We start from the raw sequence: 26,705 nt of genomic DNA, 5'->3' as shown, positions 1-26,705 counted from the left end.
TATTTCTTTTATTTTATTTCATTGCTTTAGCCAATTACATCTAGTAAAATTTTGAATTGCTATATACTGTCATTGGAACGATATATGAATTTTATCATTTGCTATACTGCTACACGATCGGGACACTGTCTATGAGTGTGTTTAAATCTAACAATCTGTATTTTTTTTTATTATAAATTATAAACGCGATTTTACACATCAGGTAGCATGTTGCCTCTTAAGGATTTTCTTATGATGCCTCTAAAGGCTTTTTCCTTGCTGCCTCTTCACGGGTAGCACCAAACATTTAGCCAAATTTCAGCTGACTAATAAGACTTAGCACATAAAACACTTAGTCAAGTTTTAGCTGACTAAGAAGATATAGCACGCAAACACTTGGTCAAAATTTCGAGTAGACCAAGTCATGATAGTAAATAATAAAATACCACTTTTGAGTTCGAGTAGTCTATCACTTAATGAGTGTACTCCGTACCTCCTAACTCATTTATAAATGTAAACTAAATCTCTCTATTACACTAAATTTCAACGATAACTAGCCTTATTTTTAACAATTTCCATAGTATTGACGGTGGTGAGGGTGGGTACAACAGCGATGGTACGACTTGAGTCAGATTGCATCAAATCTTAATTAATCGACCGAAACCATAATTTAAGCACATATGTTTCGTCGATTCAAATAAATTAGGTAAAACCCCTAATTTTGTTCCCATCAGAATACTGACTATTTATGCCAGATCATTAATAAATAAATAGGTTCTCTTTTTATCGCATGATGGTGACTTTGTATCTCGAGCAGTCGAGCTGATTTAGAAAAATCAAGCTGTGAAAAAAGTACTCTGTAATACTGAGAAGGCAAATTGCATGTGTGAGCGAGCAAACAATTAAAAATAATTGAAAAATAAAAACACCCTAATAAGCATGAAAGGAACACACCAACCTAAATAATCCACTAACCGAATGTTATAAATACGACAATTAATCAACACCAAAATAAAACCTAAAACGGCAACTACCTTTTTGTGGTTATATATTAATTTAATTTAATTTAATTTAATTTAATTTAATGTTAATAAAATGAAATGTATTCTAAAACTTAATTCAAGGAAACTTTCAATTTTTACTCTTTTGACTCTAAATGAAAACTCATATGAAGTTGACATCTCTACTAACGGTGCATTTGATAAAACTGAATGATTAAGCGCTGAATAGTTCATAATCTAAATGATTTAAAGGTTCTGAATGTAATTGTTTCCGAATGACAATAACCTGTTTGATAATCATTTTGACCGATAAATGTGAATGATGTAAAATTACCCCATTAACCTATTACACAAATAAAAACAACAATATAGTTGTTTAATAAATGTTCTTGATATAATTTACAGAGAATATTACATACATTTTAGGTGCTTAATTGTTAAGAGAGAATTTCAGCTTTGAATGGTTCAGTACTGAATGTTGAAACATTCAGCTGTGTCATTTAGAGGTTAGAAACAAACTCTCTGAATCCTGGATGATTGAGCATTCAGTGCTAAACCATTCACTTAAGAAGTAAACAAACGCACCCAAGTATATATGACGAGCCTTTCACTTTTCATGCTAGAGAATCAATAGCCCATTACCATATAACTTATGCGTTAGATTAGAGCCCATTACCATATAGCTTGGGTTACCGTTCGTTAGTTAGATTGGCCCGGTGTGACATGTATTGAAAATTCGCATGTTTTAGTTTTTTTTTTTTTTTTAATTGTTGTAGTTTATGTCGAATTACTAGTTGTGCCTCTAAAGTTTTTCACAATAGCAACATTCTTTATTGACAGGACATATAGTTATGTGTGTTGTACAAAAAGTTTTTAAATGTTTAATACTAGCTAATTTATCAAGCTATTCAAATAAATAAAAGAGTAAGGATTTACTAATACAATGTTTTTAAATCTTTCTTAATACTAACGAATTTCACAAGGCATTCACAACAAAAAGTAATACTACTCTATAGAAACAAATAAAGCAATTTAAACCTCGGAGCATTTCCAATAGCTCCGCCCTCGAGAGTACCATTGACATTCTCATGCCTTCACTTATGTTATGGCTCTGCACTAAAACTTCGCCCTGCACAATTTTCTCGGATTGCATACTGAAGCACAAATCTCTCTCCTACACGTGCTTTATTTATTTGTACCCAAAGCTCAAACAATTGTAACATATTTAATTAATTAATTTTTGTGGGTATGTGATGAAGAGAAAGTATTAGTGGTGTGTGATGTGTATGTGATGAGAAGAAAAATGTGAGAGAAGGCTGATATGACGCTGATGTGACGGTCTGTCTTAATGAAAAAGAATGTCATGACTGAGAATGGTCTTATCAAATTCTAAGAAACCCGATGCATACAATTTTAATCCTTCTAAAGACTCAAGATATAACTATGACACTATGTAAAGTCTAAGGACTGAAAATGATACTTTATCGATAACTAAGGGACCATTTATAAAGTTTTGCTATACAGCAAAAACCCTGTTGTTGATAATCCTATTACCATTGCAATTGCTATCGGTACGAGAGAATTTAGGGTTTCTATTGGTAACACTTTGCCCTGTTACACACAATTTGAAGTTTCAACTATCAAATTGTAACTAAAAATAAGGTTAGCTAAAAAATTATTGCTTATGTATTTGTAATTTTTAGTTTAATCGTTTTGGATTAAAAGTTGAGTACATTTACTCTCTTTTCCCTAAAATTTTTGAAATTTTTATTTCAATACTAGTTGAATTGTGGGTGAAACCTGAATTTATGAGCTTAATAACAGAATAAATAGTTATTTTTTGTGGATAATGGTTTATAGGTTTTTGTTACATGAAATTTACATCGTTCTATATGTTTTTTGTGACTAAATTTAGGTTTATTATGTTGTTTTTTCTCGATATTTTCAGGCGTAATGGCGCGTGAATGGAGTGGGATTCAGAACTTTCCTCTTGCTACCCAGACCAAGTTGCTGGAACTATTGGGAGAATTTAAGAACAAGGTCTAAATTAATCCCTCTAATTACATTTGATTTATGTCATTATGTAAACTAGTTTTTGGGCTGAAATGGATTTAATTAAATTTTGTGTTTTATCTTGTAAAATCTGCTTTCCAACTAAGTTAGCTGTTTGGTTGGCTCAAATGACGATGTTGTTTTAGACTTTTAGTATTATACCAAGAACATTAGTTGGTGAAAATTGTAAAAAGAATTGTTGGTGTTAAAAAAGATGATGACTGATTGAATTTTTTTTACCGCTTTTTTTGATTGTAAAAGTTTATGTAATGCCACAGGAGAGGCAGAGTTTGACGGTTCTTGTAATGGGAAAGGGAGGTGTCGGGAAGTCTTCAACCGTGAACTGTATTCTCGGGGAACGAGCAGTTGCAGTCAGTGCCTTCCAGGTATTTCCTATATTCATTTATAGTTCTAGGATGAAACCCGCATGCTTATAAATGAAGCTAACGGGTAGAAAGTTACCTGAACCATATTTATTAAAGTGCATACAACCTCGTTAATCACTTTATTCAAAACTTTTGGTTATTACTGGATGTTATAGATACTTGATAAGTTGATTTAAGTTCAAATTGAACCTGAGTTGACCTTGTAGATTCTTACTCAACACAGTGACTTACCCATTTTGCCACTGTTAACGATGATGCTCTTAATTTTGAAGTAATAATACAGTTATTTCATTTTGCAGTCTGATGTGCCACGGCCCGTGATGGTTTCACGCGAGCGTTCAGGGTTCACGTTGAACATCATTGATACACCTGGAATTGTTGAAGGAGGATATGTCAACGATCAGGCCCTGCAACTAATCAAAAGGTTTACACTGACTTTTTATACTTACGTATGTAAATAAGAATAGCCTGTTGTGATATTAGCAATGTGTTTGTGTGTGTCAATACTAGCCTTCAATCGTATTTTAGATTCAAATTACCTAATTGTACACTAACGGTTTTGGAATGCCGATGGTTTATAAAATGCTACTAGTCAAATCACAACACACTTTTCTTAAGATGATGACAAGTACCACGATATATAAATTTTATATTGTGCTAACGTGGCTATGTAAAATGGGCGAGGAAGAATCATTCCGCAATGGGTCGAAATGGGCGCTCTTTGTGGTACGGGATGTTTGACCGGGATTGGGTTGAGCAAGCAAGTTTTATTGTCTAAAGCTCTAGAGTTTTATAAATATTTGATTGCAAAAAAGACACTTTTACAGTTATAATCCCATTTCTTTTGTAAAATGTCTTAGGAGGTTTATGCATAAAATTGCACTTTGGGCTACCTTTTTCACCCCAAAATCCATTCAGATATTTTTTTTTCCCATTCTTCTGATACTACCTGTTAAAGTAACAAAACTTTATTTCATGCTTTCATAAGTAATCTGGCTGAAACCGATACCTCTAGGCTCTTATAAAGATTTGTGATTTCATATGAACAGGTTTCTTTTGAATAAAACGATCGATGTTTTGCTATATGTGGACCGTCTGGATTCATATAGAGTGGATAACTTGGATATGCAGATAGTTAAGGCAATAACTGAAAGTTTTGGTAAAGAAATATGGCATAAAGGAGTGGTCGTGCTAACACATGCTCAGCTTACACCACCCGATTGTCTTAGTTATGAAGAGTTCTCTGCGAGACGATCTGAGGCTCTCCTTAAAGTTTTGGACTCTGGATCTCGGTTCAAGAGACGTGAAAGTTTGGTATTATTCGTTAATTGTTCTGTTTGATTTACTTATGTAACTGAATCTTAATATTTGAATAAAACAATCTAGTAGCTTGTATGCATTAAAACTAAACGTGGGAAACACAACGTAATTTACTCATTTGTTTGACATGACTCATTCCTTATTCAGTTATATTATCTTTTTAATTTGACCCGTTTAGGATAAAATAAACTCAAGTCAACCCATTTAATAAGATGTACAAATAGAATTAGAAAGAATGATCTCTTCTGCGTCCTAACTTCCTTAATGTTGCTGCTGCTGTTGTATATTGCAGGCTCATTATGTTCCTGTTGTCTTGGTTGAGAACAGCAGCAGGTGTAATAAAAATGATAACGAAGAAAAGGTTAGTCGTCTTTGTTGTCCTGTTTTACTTGGAAATTTATATTTTTTTATCTTTAATTTTTCATTATTTTTGTGCTAGATTCTTCCAAATGGAATTGCTTGGATTCCCAATTTAGTAGAGACGATTACAAAGGTTGCTACCAACGAAAGCAAAAGCATTTTGGTTGACCAAAAGTTGATTGATGGTCCGGATGCTAATGCTAGGGGGAAAGCGTTCATCCCTCTCATCTTAGCTTTCCAAGTAAGCTATAAAACTGATTTTTTGAAAGTCTTATATAACGGTGGCAATATGGGCGGGTTAAATTGGCCGGTTTAATGGGTACATTCATATTATTTTTAAGTGGACAATAGATAGAAAAGTGAAGATTCTATTGTGACACTAAATTGTATTTATAGTTTTTTTTGTTTGATCTCCAGATACGGAGTAAAAGATAACTTAAATCAACCGATATTTAAATTACTTTTTTGTCAAATTTGCCACCCTTGCTTTCGTAGTTTATCTAAATTGATCGTTCTACATTTTCTGCATCTTTTTACAGTACTTCTTTATCGTAAAGGGAGTTCAAAAATGGATCAAGGATGATATTGCTAAAGAACCAAAGTCATCTTGGGAATGAGCGCTTGTTCTTCGATTAAAACATGTTTTTATTGTTGAGTTAGACTGTTGTTCGTGGCGGTTATTATTTTGTTTTGTATCTTTGAAATCTTGATGCTATATTAGACATTATTTTGTCGGTTCCAATAAGTATATGTGCCGTTTAACTTGTACATGACTTCATGTGCAGGAAGTATGATATCTGTTTGTTGCATTTCTGTTCTTTATGTGTGAACCTGAAGTTTTAAATATATAAGAGAAGTAAAGTAAAAACTGGATCTTGAACTGTTTTGGATCCGAATTGGATCTTGAACCAAATAGGAATTCAAAACAAATAAAAATCAATTTGGATAAGTAGATCTATGTCAGACTTTATGAAGTTTAGTTGCATATAAAACTATTTAGAACCAAATCAGATGATAAACAAAATACAAACATGAGTTTTATTAGATTGTAAATATGGAAAATGATAGATACACCTAGGCTAAATTGCCAAACTTGAGAGTAGGCCTAAGAAATAATTGATATTCGTAACTGATTCATTGACAAGAGCGAAAGCCCTTCCACACGAGATTCCTGGATCACTGTGGCCGAATTTCGACTCTTGATCACTATGGCACTTGCGTATGGTATTTTAACAACTCTTCGTGTACCGATTAGGATCGCAAAAAAATTACATGTGTGCTGCAAACTTATTATATGTTATGTCTGCGCGTCCGTCAAGTTTTTACTACAGACTGTTTTTCTGAAGAGTGAGATAAAATAATATCTTATTTTGTCTGCATTTGCAGACTTAGAAATATACTTCTAAGTACTTAGTGTTGTAGTCTTGTAGACATAATTAAGTTATTTTGCAGACATAAAAACAATCAGTCTTCACTATTCAATATACTTATATTTAGGTCACATCTTCTTTACAAAGGTGATCTGCAAATTTACAGACAAAAACATTTTAGAAAAAACAAACTGCACCCCCATGTCTTGAGTCATGGATTCAATAGTGTTTCGCCCTTTCTAATTTCTTTCGTCCAAAATAGTGTTTCGCCACTTTTTCATATAAGCTTTAGTTTCTTTAGAGAATAAAAGACAACCGTTGTGTGGCGCCAGTCTCCTTTTGGTAGAGCTTTCCCCCGGTTCAAGTTTGTGCAACAGTTGACTCGATTGAAGACACTCAAACATAAAAAAGTTGCAGCTCGAGCAATCGAAAACTTTGACTCCATTGGTTTGATGGCAGACATTCATCAACTCTCTGAACCAACAATATTACCAACTAATTTCTGGCAATTAATTTGTGAACTATATTTTAGTGTCTACTAGAGTCCTAGATATATGTCACTACATTTGTCACTGAATCACCAACACTTCACGTGTAATAACTGACTATTTAATAATGTAGGCAGTCATGTTAATTATTTCAGCGTCTCCTAGATATGTCATTACATTTGTTACTTGATCACCATTCACCAACACTTCATCTGTTATAACTGACTATTCATTATTCTCGTGAACAATGGAAGAGTTATACCAAGCAAATATGTTAAAATAAATTCCTATTTACATAAATTACATTACAAATTACATTACAAATTACAATGATGCTTATAGCAAAAAGATTATGTTACTTGCACGAATCTCTTTGCAAACAGATCGAAAATAGTTTATATTTATTTATATATTTATAATAATAGTATAATATATATATAATAAATTAATTATAATTATAATTATAATTATAATTATAATTATACTATAGATTGAAAAAGAGTTTACGATATTCATTGGATATTTAGTTTGTTACTGAGAAATTAGCAAAAAATCATTTTTCTGTAAAGTTTTTATTAAAAAATACATTATATTAAAATTACGTGCCAAAATACAGTATTGGTTCGAACTAACTATATATGTATATATACAAATTCCAAGAATAATTAATCAGATATACCTTCCAACTTAAAAATACCGATAAAAATGTTTCAAACCCCTCCCTAAGGATAAATTAAAATGACCATCTTATAACATTACTACAGTATTATTTATATTAATTAATTTGGAGATTGAGAGAGATAATAGTGAAATATGTGAAGGTGTGATCAATAATCAAACAGAACAATAAATATATTGGTGGAAACAATCTATTCGTCTCTGTTTTCAAACATCCTCTCTTTCTTTCTCTATATATACATGTTATGTATATATTTATATTTTGTTTAGATAAACTTTCAAATTGAACTATCTAAACATTCCAAGAAGGAAAGATTTATATACCATAAAAGGGGGTGAAATGGTAAGATATATCTTTCTGGTTGTTTTAAACACCCTCTTGATCATTCTTCCTTTAACGGTTTCAAACGATAGTGTACCAATCCCACGAGAACGGGCCCAAATTAAGAAGTGGTTTGAAGAGAACGTAAAACCTTTAAAAGCCCGGAGAGGGACCATTGACCCGGAACTAGAGGCTGCAGAGGCCAAGCCGAAGGTCATACGGGTCATGAAGAAAGGGGGTGGCGATTTTACAACGATAAATGATGCTGTAAAAAGCATACCTCCGAAAAATGATAAAAGGATTATCGTGTATATAGGGCCAGGTGAATACCCTGAGAAGATTAAAATGGAGAGGGATAAGAAGTTTGTTACATTCATTGGAGACCCAAAAAATATGCCTACGTTGGTTTTTAATGGAAATGCAGCAAAGTATACCACAGTCGAAAGCGGAACTTTAACCGTTGATGGTGATTATTTCATTGCTGCTAATCTGCATATTAAGGTCAGCGCAATATTAGATTCTTCTTCTCCTTCAAGAAATTGTATTTATGCATATATAGTCTTGAAGGTGGCAATTTCGACCCATTGGGTTAACCATTAGATGATTCGGATAATGTTTCATGTAAGGCTCAAATTAGCTTTAAAAAGGGTGAAAACAAATGGGTCAAGAGTCAATTCAAGTGTAGCTTTAGTGCATAAACCTCCTAAATCAATAACACAGGCTATATCACATTCTTGATAAATTTATGTTGAAAAATTTAAAATCTAATGACAGTTTTTGGGTCTTGCAGAATTCTAGCCCAAGACCTGATGGAAAAATGAAAGGGAGTCAAGCGGCAGCAATGAGGATCGGAGGTGACAAGGCAACGTTTTACAATGTCAGATTCTACGGGTTTCAAGACACCTTTTGCGATGATCGTGGTAGGCATTTTTTCAAAGATTGTTACATTGAAGGCACTGCAGATTTCATCTTTGGTAATGCAAAGTCTATCTACCTGGTACGCTAACGATCTTGATGAATCTATAAATTTCAAATGTTTATTAAGTTCTATTCTAAAAGTTAATCGTACAAGGGAATTGCAGAACACGGAGATTCATTGCATTTCAGGAGAATTGCAGTCATGGATAACTGCAAATGCTCGAGAAATGGCTGAATCAGAAACAGGGTATGTGTTTGTGCATTGCTCGGTTACTGGAGTCGGGCAAGGGTGGTACTTAGGACGAGCATGGAAAGGGTATTCAAAGGTGGTGTTTGCCTACTCAGAATTGGGCCCACTTGTTGACCCTAAAGGGTGGAGCTCAAGTAATCAGCCTTCACCTAATAAGTAAGTTACATAATCAGTTGACTTGTTCCATTCAAACAGAACAAAAACATATTACCCTAATACATTAAAAAAATCGATTTAACACTTCATTTTGATCTATTACTCAACTCGACCATTTCACAACCTATGATATTTAAACTAGCTTATAGCTTAGTTTTATGTGGACTGACAAGTGGTATCTATGTTTGTGTAGGAACCTGTTCTTTGCAGAATACAGGAACAAAGGACAAGGTTCGGATATGGTTGGTAGAGAAGACTTTGTAAAGAAACTTACAGATAAAGAAGCAAAGTCTTATCTTAGCCTTTCTTATATTGACGGTTCAAAATGGCTTCTTCCACCTCCAAAAATACCACGAAAATAGGTTGAAAGGTTTAGTGGATATAAAAGTTGCAAATACTGTAGGAGGGAGTGTGTATATGTACAACTAATTTTTGCTTTTTGTTTGTAAGCAATTGTATGAATAAAACAGGTATAAAAAGTTTAGTTTTCTTTACGCACATCACTTCGCTGAATCATAGATACAACCATACAGGTTTAAACAAGAAACAAGATGACATACCTGAAGTAAGGCCAATCGACAAGATACACTTTCATCAACCAAGGCTGATATTAGGGAGTACCTGGCAACTCGGGGAGTACTCGAATGTTTGACCAAGTTTGACTATATCCAGTTTCGACCGATTTTGACTGATTTGCCGAGTAATCCCAAGTTTGACTGATTTTCCGAGTTTGGCCGAGTTCTTGCCAAGTACTCCCCGAATAATTCCGAGTTCTGCGCCAATGCTAAAAAACAAAAGACAATAATTGTCTTACACTAGACGATTGCATTGTTTGTTTTCTTGGATAAACGTTTTAGATTTGGATTATGATTACACGATGATACTAATATTCAAAGAAACTGAAGAAAAAAGTTTAAAGGTCATTTTTTGGACTGATGACTATGAGTTCTGGGTTTAAAAGTATGTTAAAGTGCATACAATATAAATCTTAAAAGAGAAAGCTAACGAAGAATCCAAACAATACTACATAATGATACATGATCTAAGACTATAGAAACCATCTTTTAGACTCAGTATGAGCATTTGCCTCTTTCGGCCACTAGAAAAAAAAAACACCCGGAGACTTGATTAATATGGCCGGTACCGCATTGGCCTTCTAGCTCTTGGAATCCTTCTGCACAGTAGCAAAAAACATGTTGGTTTCTAATTATAAGATGCTATTAACTACAAATATCACATTGATAGTAACTATTAATAAAGTAAATTCACAAAATTTCCCTAACAGGCGTGGAATTGAAATTAATTAACTAGTCCATAAAAGTTAAGAAAGTTGAGGCTAGTATCTTGTTTCACTACCAATATCTTATGTTAACTAGTAATCAAAATGGATTTAGATGAATATAGACAATGTCTAGATAATAGTAGGGAGCCATATGGAATTTAAGCATATTTGGCCTTTAAAAACTCATCTGCTTGATGCTTTGGACTTGTAAAGTCACAACAATCAGGGCTTTATTTATTCTCATTAACATCTTCATCAATATATATCCAGATTTCAATATATAATTGATCTAATGTTAGTTCTAACGTTAATATTACCATTGGTTTACAGTAAAAATAAAACTACACAACTGATGAGGATAGATCCTGATACATACCCATAACCATAAGGAGAATACATTGGGCCACCCATGTAAGGTCTTCGTGGATTGAATCCAAGATATGGGTTGGGACGCCTCCCTCTAAATTGTTTCAACCCAGGAACATTGGTCCTCTTAGCAGCAACCTGCACAGTTTGAAAATTCAGTAATGAACGTTTGATGTCAGATTTTATAATATCACAAACTGAATAGCACGAATATAGTTGGGACCTTGAGTTGACGACCATGCAACTCTGATTCATTCAAAAGAACAGCATTCTGAACAGCTTCAAGTTCCACAAATTCCACATATGCAAAACCTTTTGGTTGACCAAATTTGTCTGTTAATATAGTCACCCTATTTACAGTTCCACATGATTGAAAATGTTGCTGAACCTCCTCAGGTGTACATGCATAGTCTACCTGAAATTCAGAACATGTAAAATGAAGTTTAGTCCAAGTATCTAAATCACTGGTAAGAATAAACAGGGCCGTTGAAATATATTGATTTAAAGGGGGATTGGATGTAATTAAAGGGACTAATTATGTATTTCAACCATATACACAGTGAGATCAACATTCAATACACTTTGAAACACCCTTTCATTCTTGTTTTTGAGTTGATAAACAAGAATAAATCAATGCATCTTTGTTTAAATTATAAAGGATACATCCTTTTGTATTAGAATAATGCATAGACACAAGCAAGGTCCTCTGGTCTCAAGCCTGCTTAGCTTATCGTGTGATACATTAAAAGACAGACTAACAGATCATACTAGATTACAGTATATATATGTTTCATACTTTCATTCCTAAAGGTATCTTTCTTTAACCAAAAAGTCCAACCTTTTGATTAACACAAAGTTAAAGTGTACGCCGTAATGCTCTCAACAATAGTTGTGAAACGAAATATTAATCAAACCATAGCATTTTGTTCATATAAAGCATAGCCACATTCTTGTTTTTGTGTACACCATACCATGTCAAAAAAAAAAAAAAAAAAAAAAAAAAAAAAGGAAATAAGAAAAAGAGAAAAGGGTGAAAGTTCATAGAAACTCACATTACCAACATATATTGAACGGGCATCCGCCTCCTCTTTTTCAGCCTGAGTTGCAGAAGCCCCGTTTGTATCATCTAATAATGCCAATCAAAAGCTAATAGTGTCAGGAAACACATTATCTAGTATAGATAATGAATCATTGTTGATGACAGTGTTTATGTTTTACAACTCATAACATTGCAATCTTGCACAAATAGCAGGAAAAAAATGGTACAGAGCAAGATGACCTATCAACCAGGCATCGGTTTCTGTCTTCTTAGAAATCAAGAATACAAACATACGTGCCTATAGAAAAGATCTTGATCCATAGATTATATCGATGATTCCTTTCTTTCTAAATTGTAATTTTGTAAATGTTAAACAAGCACAGACGAAAAGGGTAATTTGTGTAATTATCCGAAATAGAAAACGTTTGTGTAGCTACTATATCAAGTGCTGGATTCACCAGCCTAACAGAAATAGCTTAAGAGGCAATAGACAGACTATATAATCCACGCGAACTTTGCTCGCTATTCTGTTAAATGATTAAAATAAATAATACTTTTATTGTTACAGCCTTCGTTTCAGTTCTACTAAATAAATATTAGCTATAAAAGCCATTACATATGATTCTATGATCTACATCCAATATAATATAATTTTAATTCGATATGATTTTGATGCAGTGGTATGTAACAAAGTCCTTATTAATAAGTATAAGTCCAAATTTTCAATAAGTACTCATAGAACATAACAAAACTATAAAAAAATGAATCACAGAAAAGAAAATATAATGCAAAAAATAGTAAAACTAGAAACAAAGACCTTGAACAGAGCCCATCTCCTTCTCAACTTTTGCTTGCATTTCTCTAAGTGCTCCTGCTTCTTCTTCAATCTCTTTCAATCTCTTCTTCATATCCTCCAACTCCTAATTCAAAATCATAAAAACCTAATTAGCCAAATTAGGGTTTAAAATCACTTCACACAAACACATTCAATCGGAAAACAACATACATCACTACATCAACTTTTAATGTGAAAAGATAAAATAATTGACAATTAAATAATATAAAAACCTAAAAGAAACCTTGGAGTTATTATTATCTTCGACTTCCGTATCGTTTCGTGACATCTCAATATCAGCATCCATTTCAGCTTCATCAGGTATATCTTCTCCGTACACTTCGTGTTCTTGATCTTGATCTGTTTGATCCATTACTTTTAGCTTCCGATTCGGTAACTATATGATTGTGAGTGCGTGATAAACACACGCAGTAGGTTGTTGAATTGTGATTAAAACGAGATTTTTGTGAAGATGATGATATAGAGGGTAATATTGTTATTAGAGTTTTCGATAGGGGTATATATGGAATTTTAGACATAAATTTAAACCGTGTTTCAAGTAATTTATAAGCCCATTTCAAGCCCAATACTATACATTTTAAGCCCAATACTATACCTTTTAAGCCCAATTTGTGTGAATATATTCTACTTTACTCAGTTTTTACTGACGACGTTGACAGTGGTGATTTCTCCGGCGCCGGCTACTTCACCGGACAGTTATCCAAACCTTGTAAGTTATTATACGTATTCACATAAGGTCTTTTTTTTTTGTCCATGCTCGTTGGTCCTGAGACGTGTGTTTCTGAAGCTAAATTTGAATTTGGATGCCGAAACCCTAACTTTAAATTGTTATTAGCTTTTGAATTGAAACCCTAAATGAAACTGTGGATCGTAAACTATGAAATTATGATGTGTAAGTGAAGGTTGAAATGTTAGAAAAAAACTTAGGAATTTAGGATGCAGGAATGTTAAATTTGTCCATTATTTGTATATTTATATGGTGATTATTTAATTTAATTTAATTTAATAATGCTGAATTCTGTGTATAAAGATACAATCTTTTTTCATAGTATTCTGGTGGCGTTTATTGTGAATATGAAACTTCAAATTAATAGGACCTTCTACACCATAATTTGAAATGTGGCTCATTATATTTGTAGCAATTAGCTGGTATTGTTTCTTCTATTATTTACTGAAATTCTTAAATTAATTTTACATCTAGCTACTGATGTTGTAGAGGTCGTTATCTTGAAATTGTAGGCCCGTGAATGCATGGCTTCAGGTCAAGAAACCAATGACTCCTTGAATGATCACAGCTTGTAAGCTTCTGTTTCTCATGTAATCTTGATATGTGATCAATTTTATTTCCATGGAATCGATATAAATAGGCATGTGATATTAGTATATGACTATGTTTCTTAACTGAAAATGTTTCAGACCTAAAAAGGTATACAAGGATCCAGATGATGGGCGACAAAGATTTTTGCTTGAACTGGAATTTGTACAGTGTCTTGCAAATCCAACTTATATTCACTGTAAGTTTGAGTTATCTTGAATTTTACATATACCATCGTATGATGTGGTTTCCACGTTTTAATATGAACAATGTTTAGGAATTTTAAACAGATAGTATAAGTGGTAACTATTTGTTTTAGGAGAATTATTATTCACAAATATACAGATTCGGAGTAAAACGTAGATGATGTTTGAATGTGTGTTTTGTTAGTGAATATTCAATATTAAATGACTTTTAAGTTGAGTTTCTGTACCCTTAAAGTTGTAGTAATCAGAGTATCTTGTGTTTAGCAAATACCGATTTTTATGGAGTGAATAGATTAAATTACTAAAAAGGGATATTTCTTTGAAGACGGAAGGAGGGATGCTTTAAACGTGACCAAAAGTCTCTTAAATTATTATTACACTATAAAAGTAGGTGTAAATAAGTAACCCTAGTTTCCCCTAAAATATCATTTTTTATATTTACAGTTAAGAAGATGCGAGTTTTATTGATTGGGCATAAATAACACTTATAAGTATTAAATTAATGCAGATTTAGCTCAAAACCGTTATTTTGAAGATGAAGCTTTCATTGGCTACTTGAAGTACCTTCAATATTGGCAACGACCAGAATACATAAAATTTATCATGTACGTTGTACATGCATATTATGCTTATAGTCTAACAATTTAAAGTTTTATAATATTTATATTTACAGTTGTTCTTGATTTAGTTAAATAGTTTGTTAAATATGCATATTTTATTGTTGGAGAAATACAGGTATCCTCATTGTCTCTACTTTCTGGAACTTCTCCAAAATGCAAGCTTCCGTAATGCAATGGCACATCCGGCAAATAAGGTTTCAACATTAAAAATTACTTGTTTATTCATTTTTCTGGTCAGTTCTTGCTCATTTGTTATGAAATCATGAATCTTTTCTAATGTTTCTAATGACTATAATTTCTTTGATAACAACGTTTGAATTGATACTTATAAACCATATGGATAAATAATCAAATATGTATAAAATTAGAAAGGAAATGTGAATATTTTTGAGTGTATGTAGCTCTGCTAGTTGACTTTCTCCTATTGCCTTGTGTTGTTTTCCCTTTTTTGTGTGTGGATAGCATAGTCATATCAGAGGTTTAACATTTTTTTGCCAATCTTCTTTAATTTATATAGAATATATAGATAGATAATTAGGTTAACAAATGTGATCGTAAAAACCATGTTACTTAAAAATAGTTTGAAAACATGGAATATGCCCATTATTATTTATTACTTGAATTTACTTATTTTAAATTGTTCTGATTTTCTTTGTATGTCATGGATTTTTTAGGAATTAACACACAGGCAGCAGTTCTATTTTTGGAAGAACTACAGAAATAATCGGCTAAAACATATATTACCAAGACCCCTTCCCGAGCCTACGGCGGCACCGCCATCTAATGCGCTTCTACCGCCACCTATGCCGCCTGCCACCAACACCATGGCCGCCGCTTCTTCTGTTCCTGTGTCTGCACCTCCTGTACACTCACCAATGCAATATGGGATACCTTCTGGCCCACCTGTAAAAAATGACCCAAGGAGTGGGATTGATAGAAGAAAGAGGAAGTAAAACCTTTTCTCTGTATGTTCATACTGTTGGCATAAACAATCTTCTGTGTTGACATTTTGTTAGACGTGGCAAAATGGGTAGGGTGAGGTAACACGGGTCGGGTTGAGTGAACACACAAACATTTCGTCGTCTATTATACACCCTTGACTCCTTTTTTAAGTATATAATGAAGAAAAAAAAAATCGTATATCCAACTTAAAAAATTGAATGATTATGGAGGTTTGACCAGTAAACATGTCGAGGCAAAGTAAATTTCAGATCAGTTTGACCCCTTCACAAGTAAGTGGGTCAAAATTGGCACCTCTACTTTATTTTCAGCTCTTAAAATGTGTTAAATATAACTCTTTTGTTTACAGGAAAGAAGGATAATTTGGCAAGTTAATCTGTCATATTTACTGGTTGATGAAACTGCATACTTGAAGTGGTGTGGTTTCTTACATCTTGAAGCTGAGCTGGCAATGTATGCCCTAGTAGTGTCTTTAAATCAAGAAAGAAAACACCATATCCAGATTTTGTAATTGATGGTTTATTGGAACAATATTTATAATATGAAAATAACTGATGGACTTTTGAATCGATTGAGTCATAACTTGTATGGTTTACCATTTAAGCATTATGTTAATCGTTACCCATTAATTCAGAACTCTTATTTGATTTATCGGCCAGAATACTAAAGAGTTTAATGCGATTAAAAGGTAATTACATTTATATACGCGATTACTTAGAGCGATGGAATTCTGAAAATGTTAAGACTTAAGAGTTAAGTATTGAAGAGAATGAAGATGTTGCAAATAAGATGGTGCTTTTCTTGTGCTTATTAAAACATATTTTTGTTCGATTTATGAGTCTAATGGGGTACATAAGATTGTTCGATTACATTAACATATTTATATTTATATTGCAATATATCAAAACAAATTATTGTAGTCACTGTTGTAAAAAGCCCAATTACTCGCCGATTAATTCTCGATTAATTATTTTTAGGAGCAATACGTTCTGATTTTTCAAAATTCGTTTAATTAATCAGTCAACAGGTAATAAAAGTCGGTGAAAGTTAAGACTTGTTAACATTTTAACATGAATTTAAACTAGAACTTTATATATTTTTTGAGCAAAATTAACAATTTTAAAAAAATTTGTTAAAATATATGTTTATAGATTTTTTCTATGTTTGCACATATAATTTTTGTAATTTAATATTTAAATTTATAAAATACAATCCGATTAATCCCTGATTTAATTTCCGAATTGCGGATTACTCGTTCCAAAATCCCGACCGATTTATATCCAAATAGCGAATTTTGCAACCTTGATTGTAGTTATGTTAGTACCAATTACAGTTTTTTTAGCGAAAAAAGGAACATATTATTAAAAAATCACCTCATCAAACTGATGATGGATCTGATGAAAACGTACAAAACATACACTTGAGAAATAACAATTACAAGTACAAAACATTGAAATCATAAATAAAACAACTAATTTAAAACCTCTCTCGAACTTCTGCTCCGTCGTAGCCCTAGATCCGGCCACAGTTCAGCCACCGTTCAGCCACCACCGAAAAAAGGGTAGGGATCCAACATTTGAAGATGGATTAGAAAAGGCTTGAAAAGGTTGGGATGGGATTTTTAAATTTTGAATTTGAATATGGACGTTAGAAGCGTTCATAACCTAAAAAAGTCTTGAAGTGCAGTTATTGCTTCCAAACCCTTGATTATTAAGTTAAATAATTAAATCACCATAAGACAAATAAAGTAAAAAATCATTAACGATATACAATACAAACTCCTTACAAAAAATTTAGAATTCCACCATTTTCAAACGGTCGATTCTATTAACTCGTTATTATCTCTTGAGTGTTAATTTTTTTTTTTTTTGAACTGCGTCTTTGAGTGTAACCAACGGCCATTAATTTGTTGACCGGTAACCAACGCTAAGATTTCGTTATATTATATATACGAGTAGTTATAGTTATAGTTATTTATTCTTTCGCTCTCAATTTCAAACAACATAATCAAGGATCAAACCTGAGAAGAAGCTAGAAAATTTAGATATACAATAATAATAACTCAAGTTTAGAGAATATGGCTTCACATTGCAACAATAAGTTGGTGGACTCGAATAACTTTCGTGTTCAGAATAACAACAGTAATTTTGATTTTGATAGAAACATTCCTGTTGGCGGTTGTAAGTCGCCAGCCGGGAAGGTAGTATATTGAGATCCCAGATCATCAAAGCAAGGTTGCTCCAAAAAACCAGAAGTCACCGTGGGTGTTGTTTCTCGGAGGAAGCCGTTTAACAACTTGACAAATGTTTGCGATCGCAGTCCTTTAATGGTGACGCCTGAGCAAGTTATCAAGCGACCACTTTACAATGTAAATGGTTGCAAGGTTGATGATCACAAAAGGCCTAAAGCATTAATGTCAAATTCTCTAGGCGAAAAGCCAAAAGTTACCACCAATCTTTTAATCGCGAAGAAGCTTTCTATAAATTCAACCGATGTAGACTCGAATCTTGATGAGAATAATAAAGTTAAGAGGTGCGAGCCAAGGGAATTGGGAAGAAAGACTTATCTCGACTCAAGGCCAGCCAGCAAAGTTAAATTTTGGGACCCAAGGTGTTCAAAAGATGGTAATGCCCAAAAGTGGAAAATGGATAATGTTGCAAATACATCAAGTAATGAGCTCGCTAAGCGTGAAAAGATCAAAATAGCTATGAGCTTATTTAATGAAGTTTACGACTCTCGTTATCAAGAAAAAAATAGGTTAAAGCCGAATGAAGACAAGATTGCAAATTGGCGATTTCCTCAAGAGGTTGCGAAGATAGTTAAGCAACGACTAAATTGGATGGATCATGAAAAGGTATTAGGACCTGTATGTGGGGTTCAAGTTGGCGACAAGTTTAGGTTCAGATCACAACTTCAAATGGTTGGTCTTCATTGCCAACTACTATGTGGTATAGATTATACCAATATTCAAGGTAAAAATCTTGTTATCAGCATTGTCGATTCTCAACGTTACTCGAACGAGAGTGAATGTGGTGAAAAGTTAATTTATTGTGGTCACGGGGGACATGGATTTTTGGGATGTAAAAAGCCACAAGAAGATCAAAAACTTGAAAGGGGTAATCTTGCTTTGAAGCATAGCATGGTTGAAAAAAAACCGGTTAGAGTAATTCGCAAAGTTGGCAAAAATCAGCAGGTATTTGTTTACGACGGGTTGTACATTGTAAACCGTTGTACACAAGAAAAAAGTGAAGGAAAGTTAGTGTTTAAGTTCAAGTTAAATAGATTACCTGGCCAACCATTAAGTTTGCCAAGTGTTCTGTGTTAACTAGGTTATGATTATAAGTTAATTGTTTGATTAACTAGAGCTGGAATTACTATTTCTGTTTGTGTTTCTTGCTTTTTGTTTTTAGAAAGCGTTACATAAGTATCTCTTTATGTGTAGGGTTTATAGCTTAAACCAAATCTTTTCATGTGTGACGACCCAGAAATTTCCGACCAAATTTAAACTTTAATCTTTATATGTTTCCGACACGATAAACAAAATCTGTAATATTGAGTTTCGAAAGTTTTGAAATCCATATTCATGTAATCAATTACCCTTTGACCATGCCTAACGATTCACGAATATTTATGTGTATACTGATATGTATATAATATATACTTATTAATTGAAAACGTTAACAAAGTATTAAATATATAATACTTTACATAAACGAGTTTGTTTCGATATTTGTTCAATAAAGTTATTGACGGAATTAAAAGATAATATCATATGATTGAATTATTAGATACATTGAATCATGATTACAAGTCTCTATTACGAAGCCCACGTTAATTTGAGAAATCGTTTCTTTTTAACGATATTCGGAATAAATGATAAAGTAATTTACAAGTAAGAACAAAGTATCACCTAACCATAGTTAGACAAAAGTTAGTGGAGATTCCTGTTTAATCTCTAATACGTATTTTACAAAAAATTTCTCGTGCTGTTAATAAGTTAATTATTCGACTTCATAATGATTGATCATATAGAAAGAATAATTGGGATAAGGTTAGTCGACTAGACAAACCCATTTGATATGTTACATTAAAATGATTATGTACGTTTGATTATCCTTTAGATTTAACCTTACGATACACGATTGAACTATAAGTTAGAAACTGGGAACCATTATGACTTATGTATTATATGACTTAACTTTATTAAACGAAAACGTTTCTCGATAGGATAGAATTTGTTATTTAAAAAGGTTTTGTTTAAATAACGTGAATTAAATATATACAACAGGTGGAAATGGTAATTGTTAGAACTAAGTACATAAATAACTTGCAATGTGTGTTAACAACGTGTTTATTAAAAATATATTATTTCAATTTGTTAAGAAAACGATAGTAACATTTGTTTATTTGATTCTATAGATATTAAGATATATTATTTAGAAAGTTTAAGGAAATTAAAAATAAACATTGTTACATAAAAGAATATTATCAAATTAAGTTTTAAAGCGTAAACGTTATATGATATAATATATTCGATTATGTAAATGATCTTAAATTATACTTTGAAATATAATTAGTTTTGAAAATCTAAATGTTGTATTATTGGAAAAATATTTCAAACCTATATATATTATGTATATATATATTTTTTAATTTAGTCATAAAACGTTTTAAATTAAACTAATATCATTAAATAAGTTTTGTTAAATAACGAGACTTTGATTTATAGAAGTAAATGACCAAAACACTAAAAAAATTAAGTTACACTTTGAGTGGGTTAGTTTTCCATTAATTTAAGTCTAATTATTAATAAAGGTACACGTCGCGTAACGTAAAAGGCTAGTTTTCTAAACGTACGAAAGTGCGCTCGAAAAACCGAAAGTGGTACATGAGTCGAGTGACAACGTAAGAGTCATTTTAGTAAAAATTACAATTTAACTATGCACGTAAATATAATATAATATATAATTAATTATATAAATAAAATATAAGTTAAATGTTAGCAGCCATTGTATGATTTGCGAGTGAATTGGGCCAGAGTAGCTCTGCAATTACGTACCATTTACTAATGAACCCTCCGTGATTGTGGGTGTGGGTCCCGGATCTGGTCTATAAAACTCAAATTTGTTCGGCCGGATTCATTCATCCTATATCACTCGATCTCTCTATCTAGGATATATACTCGGTATATTATTTATTTAAACTATTATTATTATTATTATTATTATTATTATTATTATTATTATTATTATTAGTATTATTATTATTATTATTATTATTATTATTATTATTATTATTATTATTATTATTATTATTATTATTATTATTATTATTAAGATTATTATTATTATTATTGTTATTAGTAGTAATATTATTAATTAGTATTACACATAAAATACTACGACAAGGGTACGCGCGAGTGATTTTAAAACACGTGTTGGGAGCGGGATAGGGCTAAGGAAAATATGGGTTATAGCTATGGAGGTGATGGGCATGGTTCATGGGTATGCTCGTGAGGTCAATTTAGTGTTTGTCATCTCCGTTGCGTCTACATACTTTCCTGCAATATTGAATCTCAATATTGATACGTGAGTTATAGTCTCACTTTTAAAATCTAATATTTTTGAGATGAGAATACATGTAGGTTTTATAAATGTTTTACGAAATAGGCACAAGTACTAAAACTAATTCTACGTGGGTTTAAACTAGAAATATACCCTTAGCTTGGTAACATTAAACTACTTGTCTATGTACGGTATGCGCGAATCCTAAAGATAGATCTATTGGGCCTGACAAACCCCATCCTGACTATGGGATGCTTTAGTACTTCGAGGTTATTTTAAACACACCTGATCTGGTGTACTTCAGAGGGTAAAACATGAACGTTAAGGCTTGTTACCGGGTGCCTAAAACTTATAGAATACTTTTATACACTTGCGAGTGTACATATATTTATAAACGGAAATCTTGTGGTCTATTAATATATTGAAATGATTGTTATGATAAACCTATGAACTCACCAACCTTTTGGTTGACACTTTTAAGCATGTTTATTCTCAGGTATGAAAGAAATCTTCCGCTGTGCATTTGCTCATATTACATGGAGTCATTCATGGCATATTTAGGACAGCACCTCGCTTTGGAACCAAATGCTGATGACTTCGTCCAGGTGGATTAGGACGGAAAACTACAGGTGGTATCAGAGCGGTGGTCTTAGCGAACCAGGTCTTGCATTAGTGTGTCTAACTGATAGTTGTTTAGATGCATTAGTGAGTCTGGACTTCGACCGTGTCTGCATGTCAAAAGTTTTGCTTATCATTTCTAGTCGGAAATCATCTGCTTATCATCCTCAGGAAATTTCCTGCTTATCATTCTTAGTCTAGACATGTCTTACTGCCTCTATTGCATAGACAATGTATAGATAAATTCATATCTTAGCGTATCTGTTATTGTTACCTTTGCCTGACAGCTTCCGTAGATTCCTCCGTAACTTATGGGATTTTAGTATTATATATGCATATATGTAAATTATGTATTGCAGGGTACTAATCTACATCCTATTCTATTCCTTATCAAAAATCCTTCATCTGATCGTACGAGATGAGTCCCTCAACCAGTTCGGGTCCCTTAGATTCCGATAACTATTCCGATTGTTATTTCGACAGCTATTCCGACATAGAGTTTCACTCAAGCTCCTAAAGCAGTGTCACCGAAATGAATCAACCAATCAGCCATAATCAATTCTGGATGAATTGGGGCTGAGTTCGTAGTCGACTCAATCAATGGAGACGAGAAGAAGGCGAAACTTTCCACCAACTAAATTTCCCTCTTGGCGAAGAACCTGAAGCACTTACCGGCGAACCTGCTCGTAATACCATTTTCTCTCTCATTTCCAGAGTACCTCGTCTTGATTATATACTATCTCGAATTCTAGATCTTATTCATCCACTCGTTCCGACTGATAATCAACCCGGAATAATAGAAGAAGTCAACGAACTTCGCGCTCGAGTAATCAATTTGGAGAATATGGTGCAAAATTTACCAGCATCAGCAACATCACCAACACCAGTAACATCACCAGCCTCAGCACCAATGGCACCCGTACCACCAACAGCCCAAGTTTCAACAATCCATGTCTCAACATCTCATTCTGTATCTCGAGTATAATCATCGTCCTACGAATCGTTCTACATCATTTATCTTCGTTCGACATGGCGATTATGTAATCTCTAATGTTTTAGAGATTATATATTCTTGTTCTAACGGTAAATCAAATGAGTTTAATATCATATTGACTCATTAAATCCATGATTACATCTGAAGAAAATATATATGTATATATATTTTCATAAAGATTGTAATTAAAAATTCTTTTGTACAAACTGTTAATGGTGAAAATATTTTAACGGGTAGGTAATACCCGAGGAATATTTAGATTTCACATTAATAAGTTACACTGTACATTCTTCAAATCTGATTCAACGGTCATTTACTATCCTACTTACACCCACAAATATACGAATCCGTTCATCACAGAATAACCATTTTCATTCAATTTTATATTTGGATTTTGACCTATCAGAATCCGACAAGTGGCATAGTGAAGAAAACATTGAACAAAATAAAATTTGTTAGAAACAAACAAAATAACTATGAGAAATTTTGTTAAGAATCCACGCTAACGAAATCCTAACTAACTGTTCCTAGCTAACTGATTACATTTTATTTATCGCAGTTTATTTATCGCAATTTAATTATCGTCATTTAATTTCTGTTATTTACTTTACGCACTTTATTTATCGTCATTTAATTTCTGTTATTTATTTTACGCACTTTAAATATCGGGACACGTATACAAGGTTTTGACATATCATATCGACACATCTATATATATTATTTGAAATCACCATAGACACTCTATACGCTGTAATGATCGAGTTCGCTATACAGGGTTGAGGTTGATTCTATAATAATATATATACTTTGAGTTGTGATCGAGTCTGAGACATGTACACGGGTCACGATACGTATTAATTAATTCGAATATTATATATTAAATTATATATGAATTATTGGACTGTCAACTGTGGACTATCGACTGTGAACTAATAACATTGGACAATTAAAATGAATTAAAAATAATAAATATAACATATAAAACTAAACATTTCTTCAAGTTTACCACTTGATTTCATCTTAAACCTCATTTGCATCTTGATGATTACAATCTGCGTTCAAACCTTTCATGATTCTTGAAAACACCTCAATCGAGAGGATAAACCAACCGCACTTCATCTACGGGAAGGAAAGATTGATGCATATAGTTATGCACCTGAAAACTCTCAGAAACTGAGTAAACGTTTAACGCGCAACTGTGCTAATTCTTTTAACGTTATTATTACCGAAAATAACTTTTCAAATCTCTTTCCAAATTAGCCAACTTTGTCACAGCTCCAGCAAGTCAACTTCGACTTTTCGTTTGAAACAACCTTATTATAACCTTGATATATATGCGTGCTCTTTTATTGTTACCGGGGAACCTTTTATATTCCATCATATTACCAGCAGACGTACCAGCAACCTCGTTGCTCCTTGGCTTAAATCCCTCCGAAAAATCACTATATTTATCTATTGAAGTCTCATCATGTACTCATTCGCATCTTGTAACAAGAATTGCCATACCAATTACCGGAAATCAGCAATCGGTACTTTGAAAACTCACAGCATATTTACATCAGCAGTTATATGTATAACATTTATCTCTTAGAATTATGATCTTTCATTCTGAAATTTTGAAAAGCACTCAGTCTACAAATCAATACTCTAAATGTTGAAAAAGCTGAATGAAGCAGCAGAAACTGTAGGCAACCGTAAACGACCTTAATCTCTGGAAATTTGATGATAAAGAATAGTATGTTGGAAAAACTCAGAAAAGTTGTAACTGGAAAACGGATTGAGATAACCACGAAGGAGTCTAAGGACAATTACAATGACCATACCCTATATTCAAAGAATCCAGGTAATTCTGGATCCAATAAAACCTTCAACGAATATCTTGCTCCGAAGTCATGTTAAAATCTTGCGGAAAATTTTTCTTTATCAACCTTCGAACTTGGAAATTCCAAAATATCATCGTAAATATCTTCGATATTTCTGAGGATATTTTCATAAATATTCTCGTCCGAAATTATATACCTCTTCGTGCTTCCTGTGTTTCATTATATTGAAAACTTCTGTAAAATTTAAGTTTAATTTATGAATGAATTCTGGAGAAATGTGAAGAAATTGATGCATGAATTAGTATAATATAATGACACTTGATCAACGTGATTATATTACAGTAAGTCATGCTGAGTTTCTAATGGAACATGATGATTCACAGATCATAACGTCATCATGTGTCATGTCACACGACTCTTTCATTCTACTTAACCTCTAAGCATATCACGGAAATATTTCCTTAATATTTTTGTTCTTTCGTAATTCCAACAGTTGCTAATAATTGGTGCTAATACATTTTCTTTCTGATTAGAGGATTTCCTTAAATCTCTTGAATTTTGGAATTCAACCAAGACAACGTCAAAAGTTAAGACGAACCTCTATTTACATCATTTCACTCTTTTGTGATAGCTTCACTCGTACGCTTCGAGTAACCAAATCGTTTTATCCATATTACTCAATGATGATAAAACTCTGATTATCAACTCAAATTCGTTATAAAAACATTCTTATTGTTAGCCATGACGACCTAGATCAAATTTCGGGACGAAATTTCTTTAACGGGTAGGTACTGTGACGACCCAGAAATTTCCGATCAAATTTAAACTTTAATCTTTATATGTTTCCGACACGATAAGCAAAATCTGTAATATTGAGTTTCGAAAGTTTTGAAATCCATATTCATGTAATCAATTACCCTTTGACCATGCCTAACGATTCACGAACATTTATGTGTATACTGATATGTATATAATATATACTTATTAATTGAAAACGTTAACAAAGTATTAAATATATAATACTTTACATAAACGAGTTTGTTTCGATATTTGTTCAATAAAGTTATTGACGGAATTAAAAGATAATATCATATGATTGAATTATTAGATACATTGAATCATGATTACGAGTCTCTATTACGAAGCCCACGTTAATTTGAGAAATCGTTTCTTTTTAACGATATTCGAAATAAATGATAAAGTAATTTACAAGTAAGAACAAAGTATCACCTAACCAGAGTTAGACAAAAGTTAGTGGAGATTCCTGTTTAATCTCTAATACGTATTTTACAAAAAATTTCTCGTGCTGTTAATAAGTTAATTATTCGACTTCATAATGATTGATCATATAGAAAGAATAATTGGGATAAGGTTAGTCGACTAGACAAACCCATTTGATATGTTACATTAAAATGATTATGTACGTTTGATTATCCTTTAGATTTAACCTTACGATACACGATTGAACTATAAGTTAGAAACTGGGAACCATTATGACTTATATATTATATGACTTAACTTTATTAAACGAAAACGTTTCTCGATAGGATAGAATTTGTTATTTAAAAAGGTTTTGTTTAAATAACGTGAATTGAATATATACAACAGGTGGAAATGGTAATTGTTAGAACTAAGTACATAAATAACTTGCAACGTGTGTTAACAACGTGTTTATTAAAAATATATTATTTCAATTTGTTAAGAAAACGATAGTAACATTTGTTTATTTGATTCGATAGATATTAAGATATATTATTTAGAAAGTTTAAGGAAATTAAAAAT

At 32.4% G+C, this 26,705-nt stretch overlaps 5 protein-coding genes across 5 annotated transcripts; 4 read left to right on the top strand and 1 right to left on the bottom strand.

The window, feature by feature from the left end:
• Positions 1–2,511: 2,511 nt before the first annotated feature.
• LOC139893453 (translocase of chloroplast 34-like) lies at positions 2,512–5,892 on the top strand. Its single transcript, XM_071876615.1, has 8 exons — positions 2,512–2,642; positions 2,929–3,020; positions 3,311–3,418; positions 3,718–3,842; positions 4,468–4,732; positions 5,031–5,099; positions 5,178–5,339; positions 5,638–5,892. Exons 2-8 carry the CDS (start codon positions 2,934–2,936, stop codon positions 5,713–5,715), a joined length of 894 nt encoding a protein of 297 aa, XP_071732716.1. The 5' UTR covers positions 2,512–2,642; positions 2,929–2,933; the 3' UTR covers positions 5,716–5,892.
• A 2,042-nt stretch (positions 5,893–7,934) lies between these two features.
• Positions 7,935–9,642, top strand: LOC139889990 (pectinesterase 2-like). The gene is made up of 4 exons (XM_071872899.1): positions 7,935–8,457; positions 8,747–8,953; positions 9,039–9,280; positions 9,474–9,642. Exons 1-4 carry the CDS (start codon positions 7,975–7,977, stop codon positions 9,640–9,642), a joined length of 1,101 nt encoding a protein of 366 aa, XP_071729000.1. The 5' UTR covers positions 7,935–7,974.
• A 119-nt stretch (positions 9,643–9,761) lies between these two features.
• Positions 9,762–13,236, bottom strand: LOC139889989 (polyadenylate-binding protein 2-like). The gene is made up of 7 exons (XM_071872898.1): positions 13,047–13,236; positions 12,785–12,887; positions 11,981–12,054; positions 11,152–11,343; positions 10,891–11,066; positions 9,902–10,064; positions 9,762–9,788 (listed from the first exon to the last, which is right to left on the bottom strand). Exons 1-7 carry the CDS (start codon positions 13,173–13,175, stop codon positions 9,762–9,764), a joined length of 864 nt encoding a protein of 287 aa, XP_071728999.1. The 5' UTR covers positions 13,176–13,236.
• A 771-nt stretch (positions 13,237–14,007) lies between these two features.
• On the top strand, positions 14,008–16,070 carry LOC139893451 (mediator of RNA polymerase II transcription subunit 31-like). The gene is made up of 5 exons (XM_071876614.1): positions 14,008–14,121; positions 14,240–14,337; positions 14,853–14,949; positions 15,080–15,158; positions 15,639–16,070. The coding sequence occupies exons 1-5, from the start codon at positions 14,075–14,077 to the stop codon at positions 15,915–15,917; spliced, it is 600 nt and encodes a 199-aa protein (XP_071732715.1). The 5' UTR covers positions 14,008–14,074; the 3' UTR covers positions 15,918–16,070.
• A 2,180-nt stretch (positions 16,071–18,250) lies between these two features.
• On the top strand, positions 18,251–19,249 carry LOC139889988 (YDG domain-containing protein At5g47150-like). Its single transcript, XM_071872897.1, has one exon. It carries the CDS (start codon positions 18,251–18,253, stop codon positions 19,247–19,249), a length of 999 nt encoding a protein of 332 aa, XP_071728998.1.
• The last annotated feature ends 7,456 nt before the right edge of the window (positions 19,250–26,705 follow it).

The sequence above is a fragment of the Rutidosis leptorrhynchoides genome, chromosome 2 (assembly GCF_046630445.1).
Source record: "Rutidosis leptorrhynchoides isolate AG116_Rl617_1_P2 chromosome 2, CSIRO_AGI_Rlap_v1, whole genome shotgun sequence".
NCBI classification, from domain to species: domain Eukaryota; kingdom Viridiplantae; phylum Streptophyta; class Magnoliopsida; order Asterales; family Asteraceae; genus Rutidosis; species Rutidosis leptorrhynchoides.
The sequence above is the reverse complement of the archived record's forward strand: the minus strand, read 5'-3'. Positions and strand labels throughout refer to the sequence as shown.

Excerpts from the sequence above, each read along its gene's own strand:
- LOC139893453 (XM_071876615.1), top strand. The coding sequence starts at position 2,934 with ATGGCGCGTGAATGGAGTGGGATTCAGAACTTTCCTCTTGCTACCCAG. Across the intron at positions 3,843-4,467 it reads GCCCTGCAACTAATCAAAAG|GTTTCTTTTGAATAAAACGA; the intron begins GTTTACACTGAC and ends TCATATGAACAG. Across the intron at positions 4,733-5,030 it reads TCAAGAGACGTGAAAGTTTG|GCTCATTATGTTCCTGTTGT; the intron begins GTATTATTCGTT and ends TGTATATTGCAG.
- LOC139889988 (XM_071872897.1), top strand. The coding sequence starts at position 18,251 with ATGGTGACGCCTGAGCAAGTTATCAAGCGACCACTTTACAATGTAAAT.
- LOC139889989 (XM_071872898.1), bottom strand. The coding sequence starts at position 13,175 with ATGGATCAAACAGATCAAGATCAAGAACACGAAGTGTACGGAGAAGAT. Across the intron at positions 11,067-11,151 it reads TGCATGGTCGTCAACTCAAG|GTTGCTGCTAAGAGGACCAA; the intron begins GTCCCAACTATA and ends CAAACTGTGCAG. Across the intron at positions 10,065-10,890 it reads TGTGTAGTTTTATTTTTACT|CATTGGCGCAGAACTCGGAA; the intron begins GTAAACCAATGG and ends TTTGTTTTTTAG.
- LOC139893451 (XM_071876614.1), top strand. The coding sequence starts at position 14,075 with ATGGCTTCAGGTCAAGAAACCAATGACTCCTTGAATGATCACAGCTT. Across the intron at positions 14,338-14,852 it reads AAATCCAACTTATATTCACT|ATTTAGCTCAAAACCGTTAT; the intron begins GTAAGTTTGAGT and ends AAATTAATGCAG. Across the intron at positions 15,159-15,638 it reads TGGCACATCCGGCAAATAAG|GAATTAACACACAGGCAGCA; the intron begins GTTTCAACATTA and ends TGGATTTTTTAG.
- LOC139889990 (XM_071872899.1), top strand. The coding sequence starts at position 7,975 with ATGGTAAGATATATCTTTCTGGTTGTTTTAAACACCCTCTTGATCATT. Across the intron at positions 8,458-8,746 it reads CTGCTAATCTGCATATTAAG|AATTCTAGCCCAAGACCTGA; the intron begins GTCAGCGCAATA and ends TGGGTCTTGCAG. Across the intron at positions 9,281-9,473 it reads AATCAGCCTTCACCTAATAA|GAACCTGTTCTTTGCAGAAT; the intron begins GTAAGTTACATA and ends ATGTTTGTGTAG.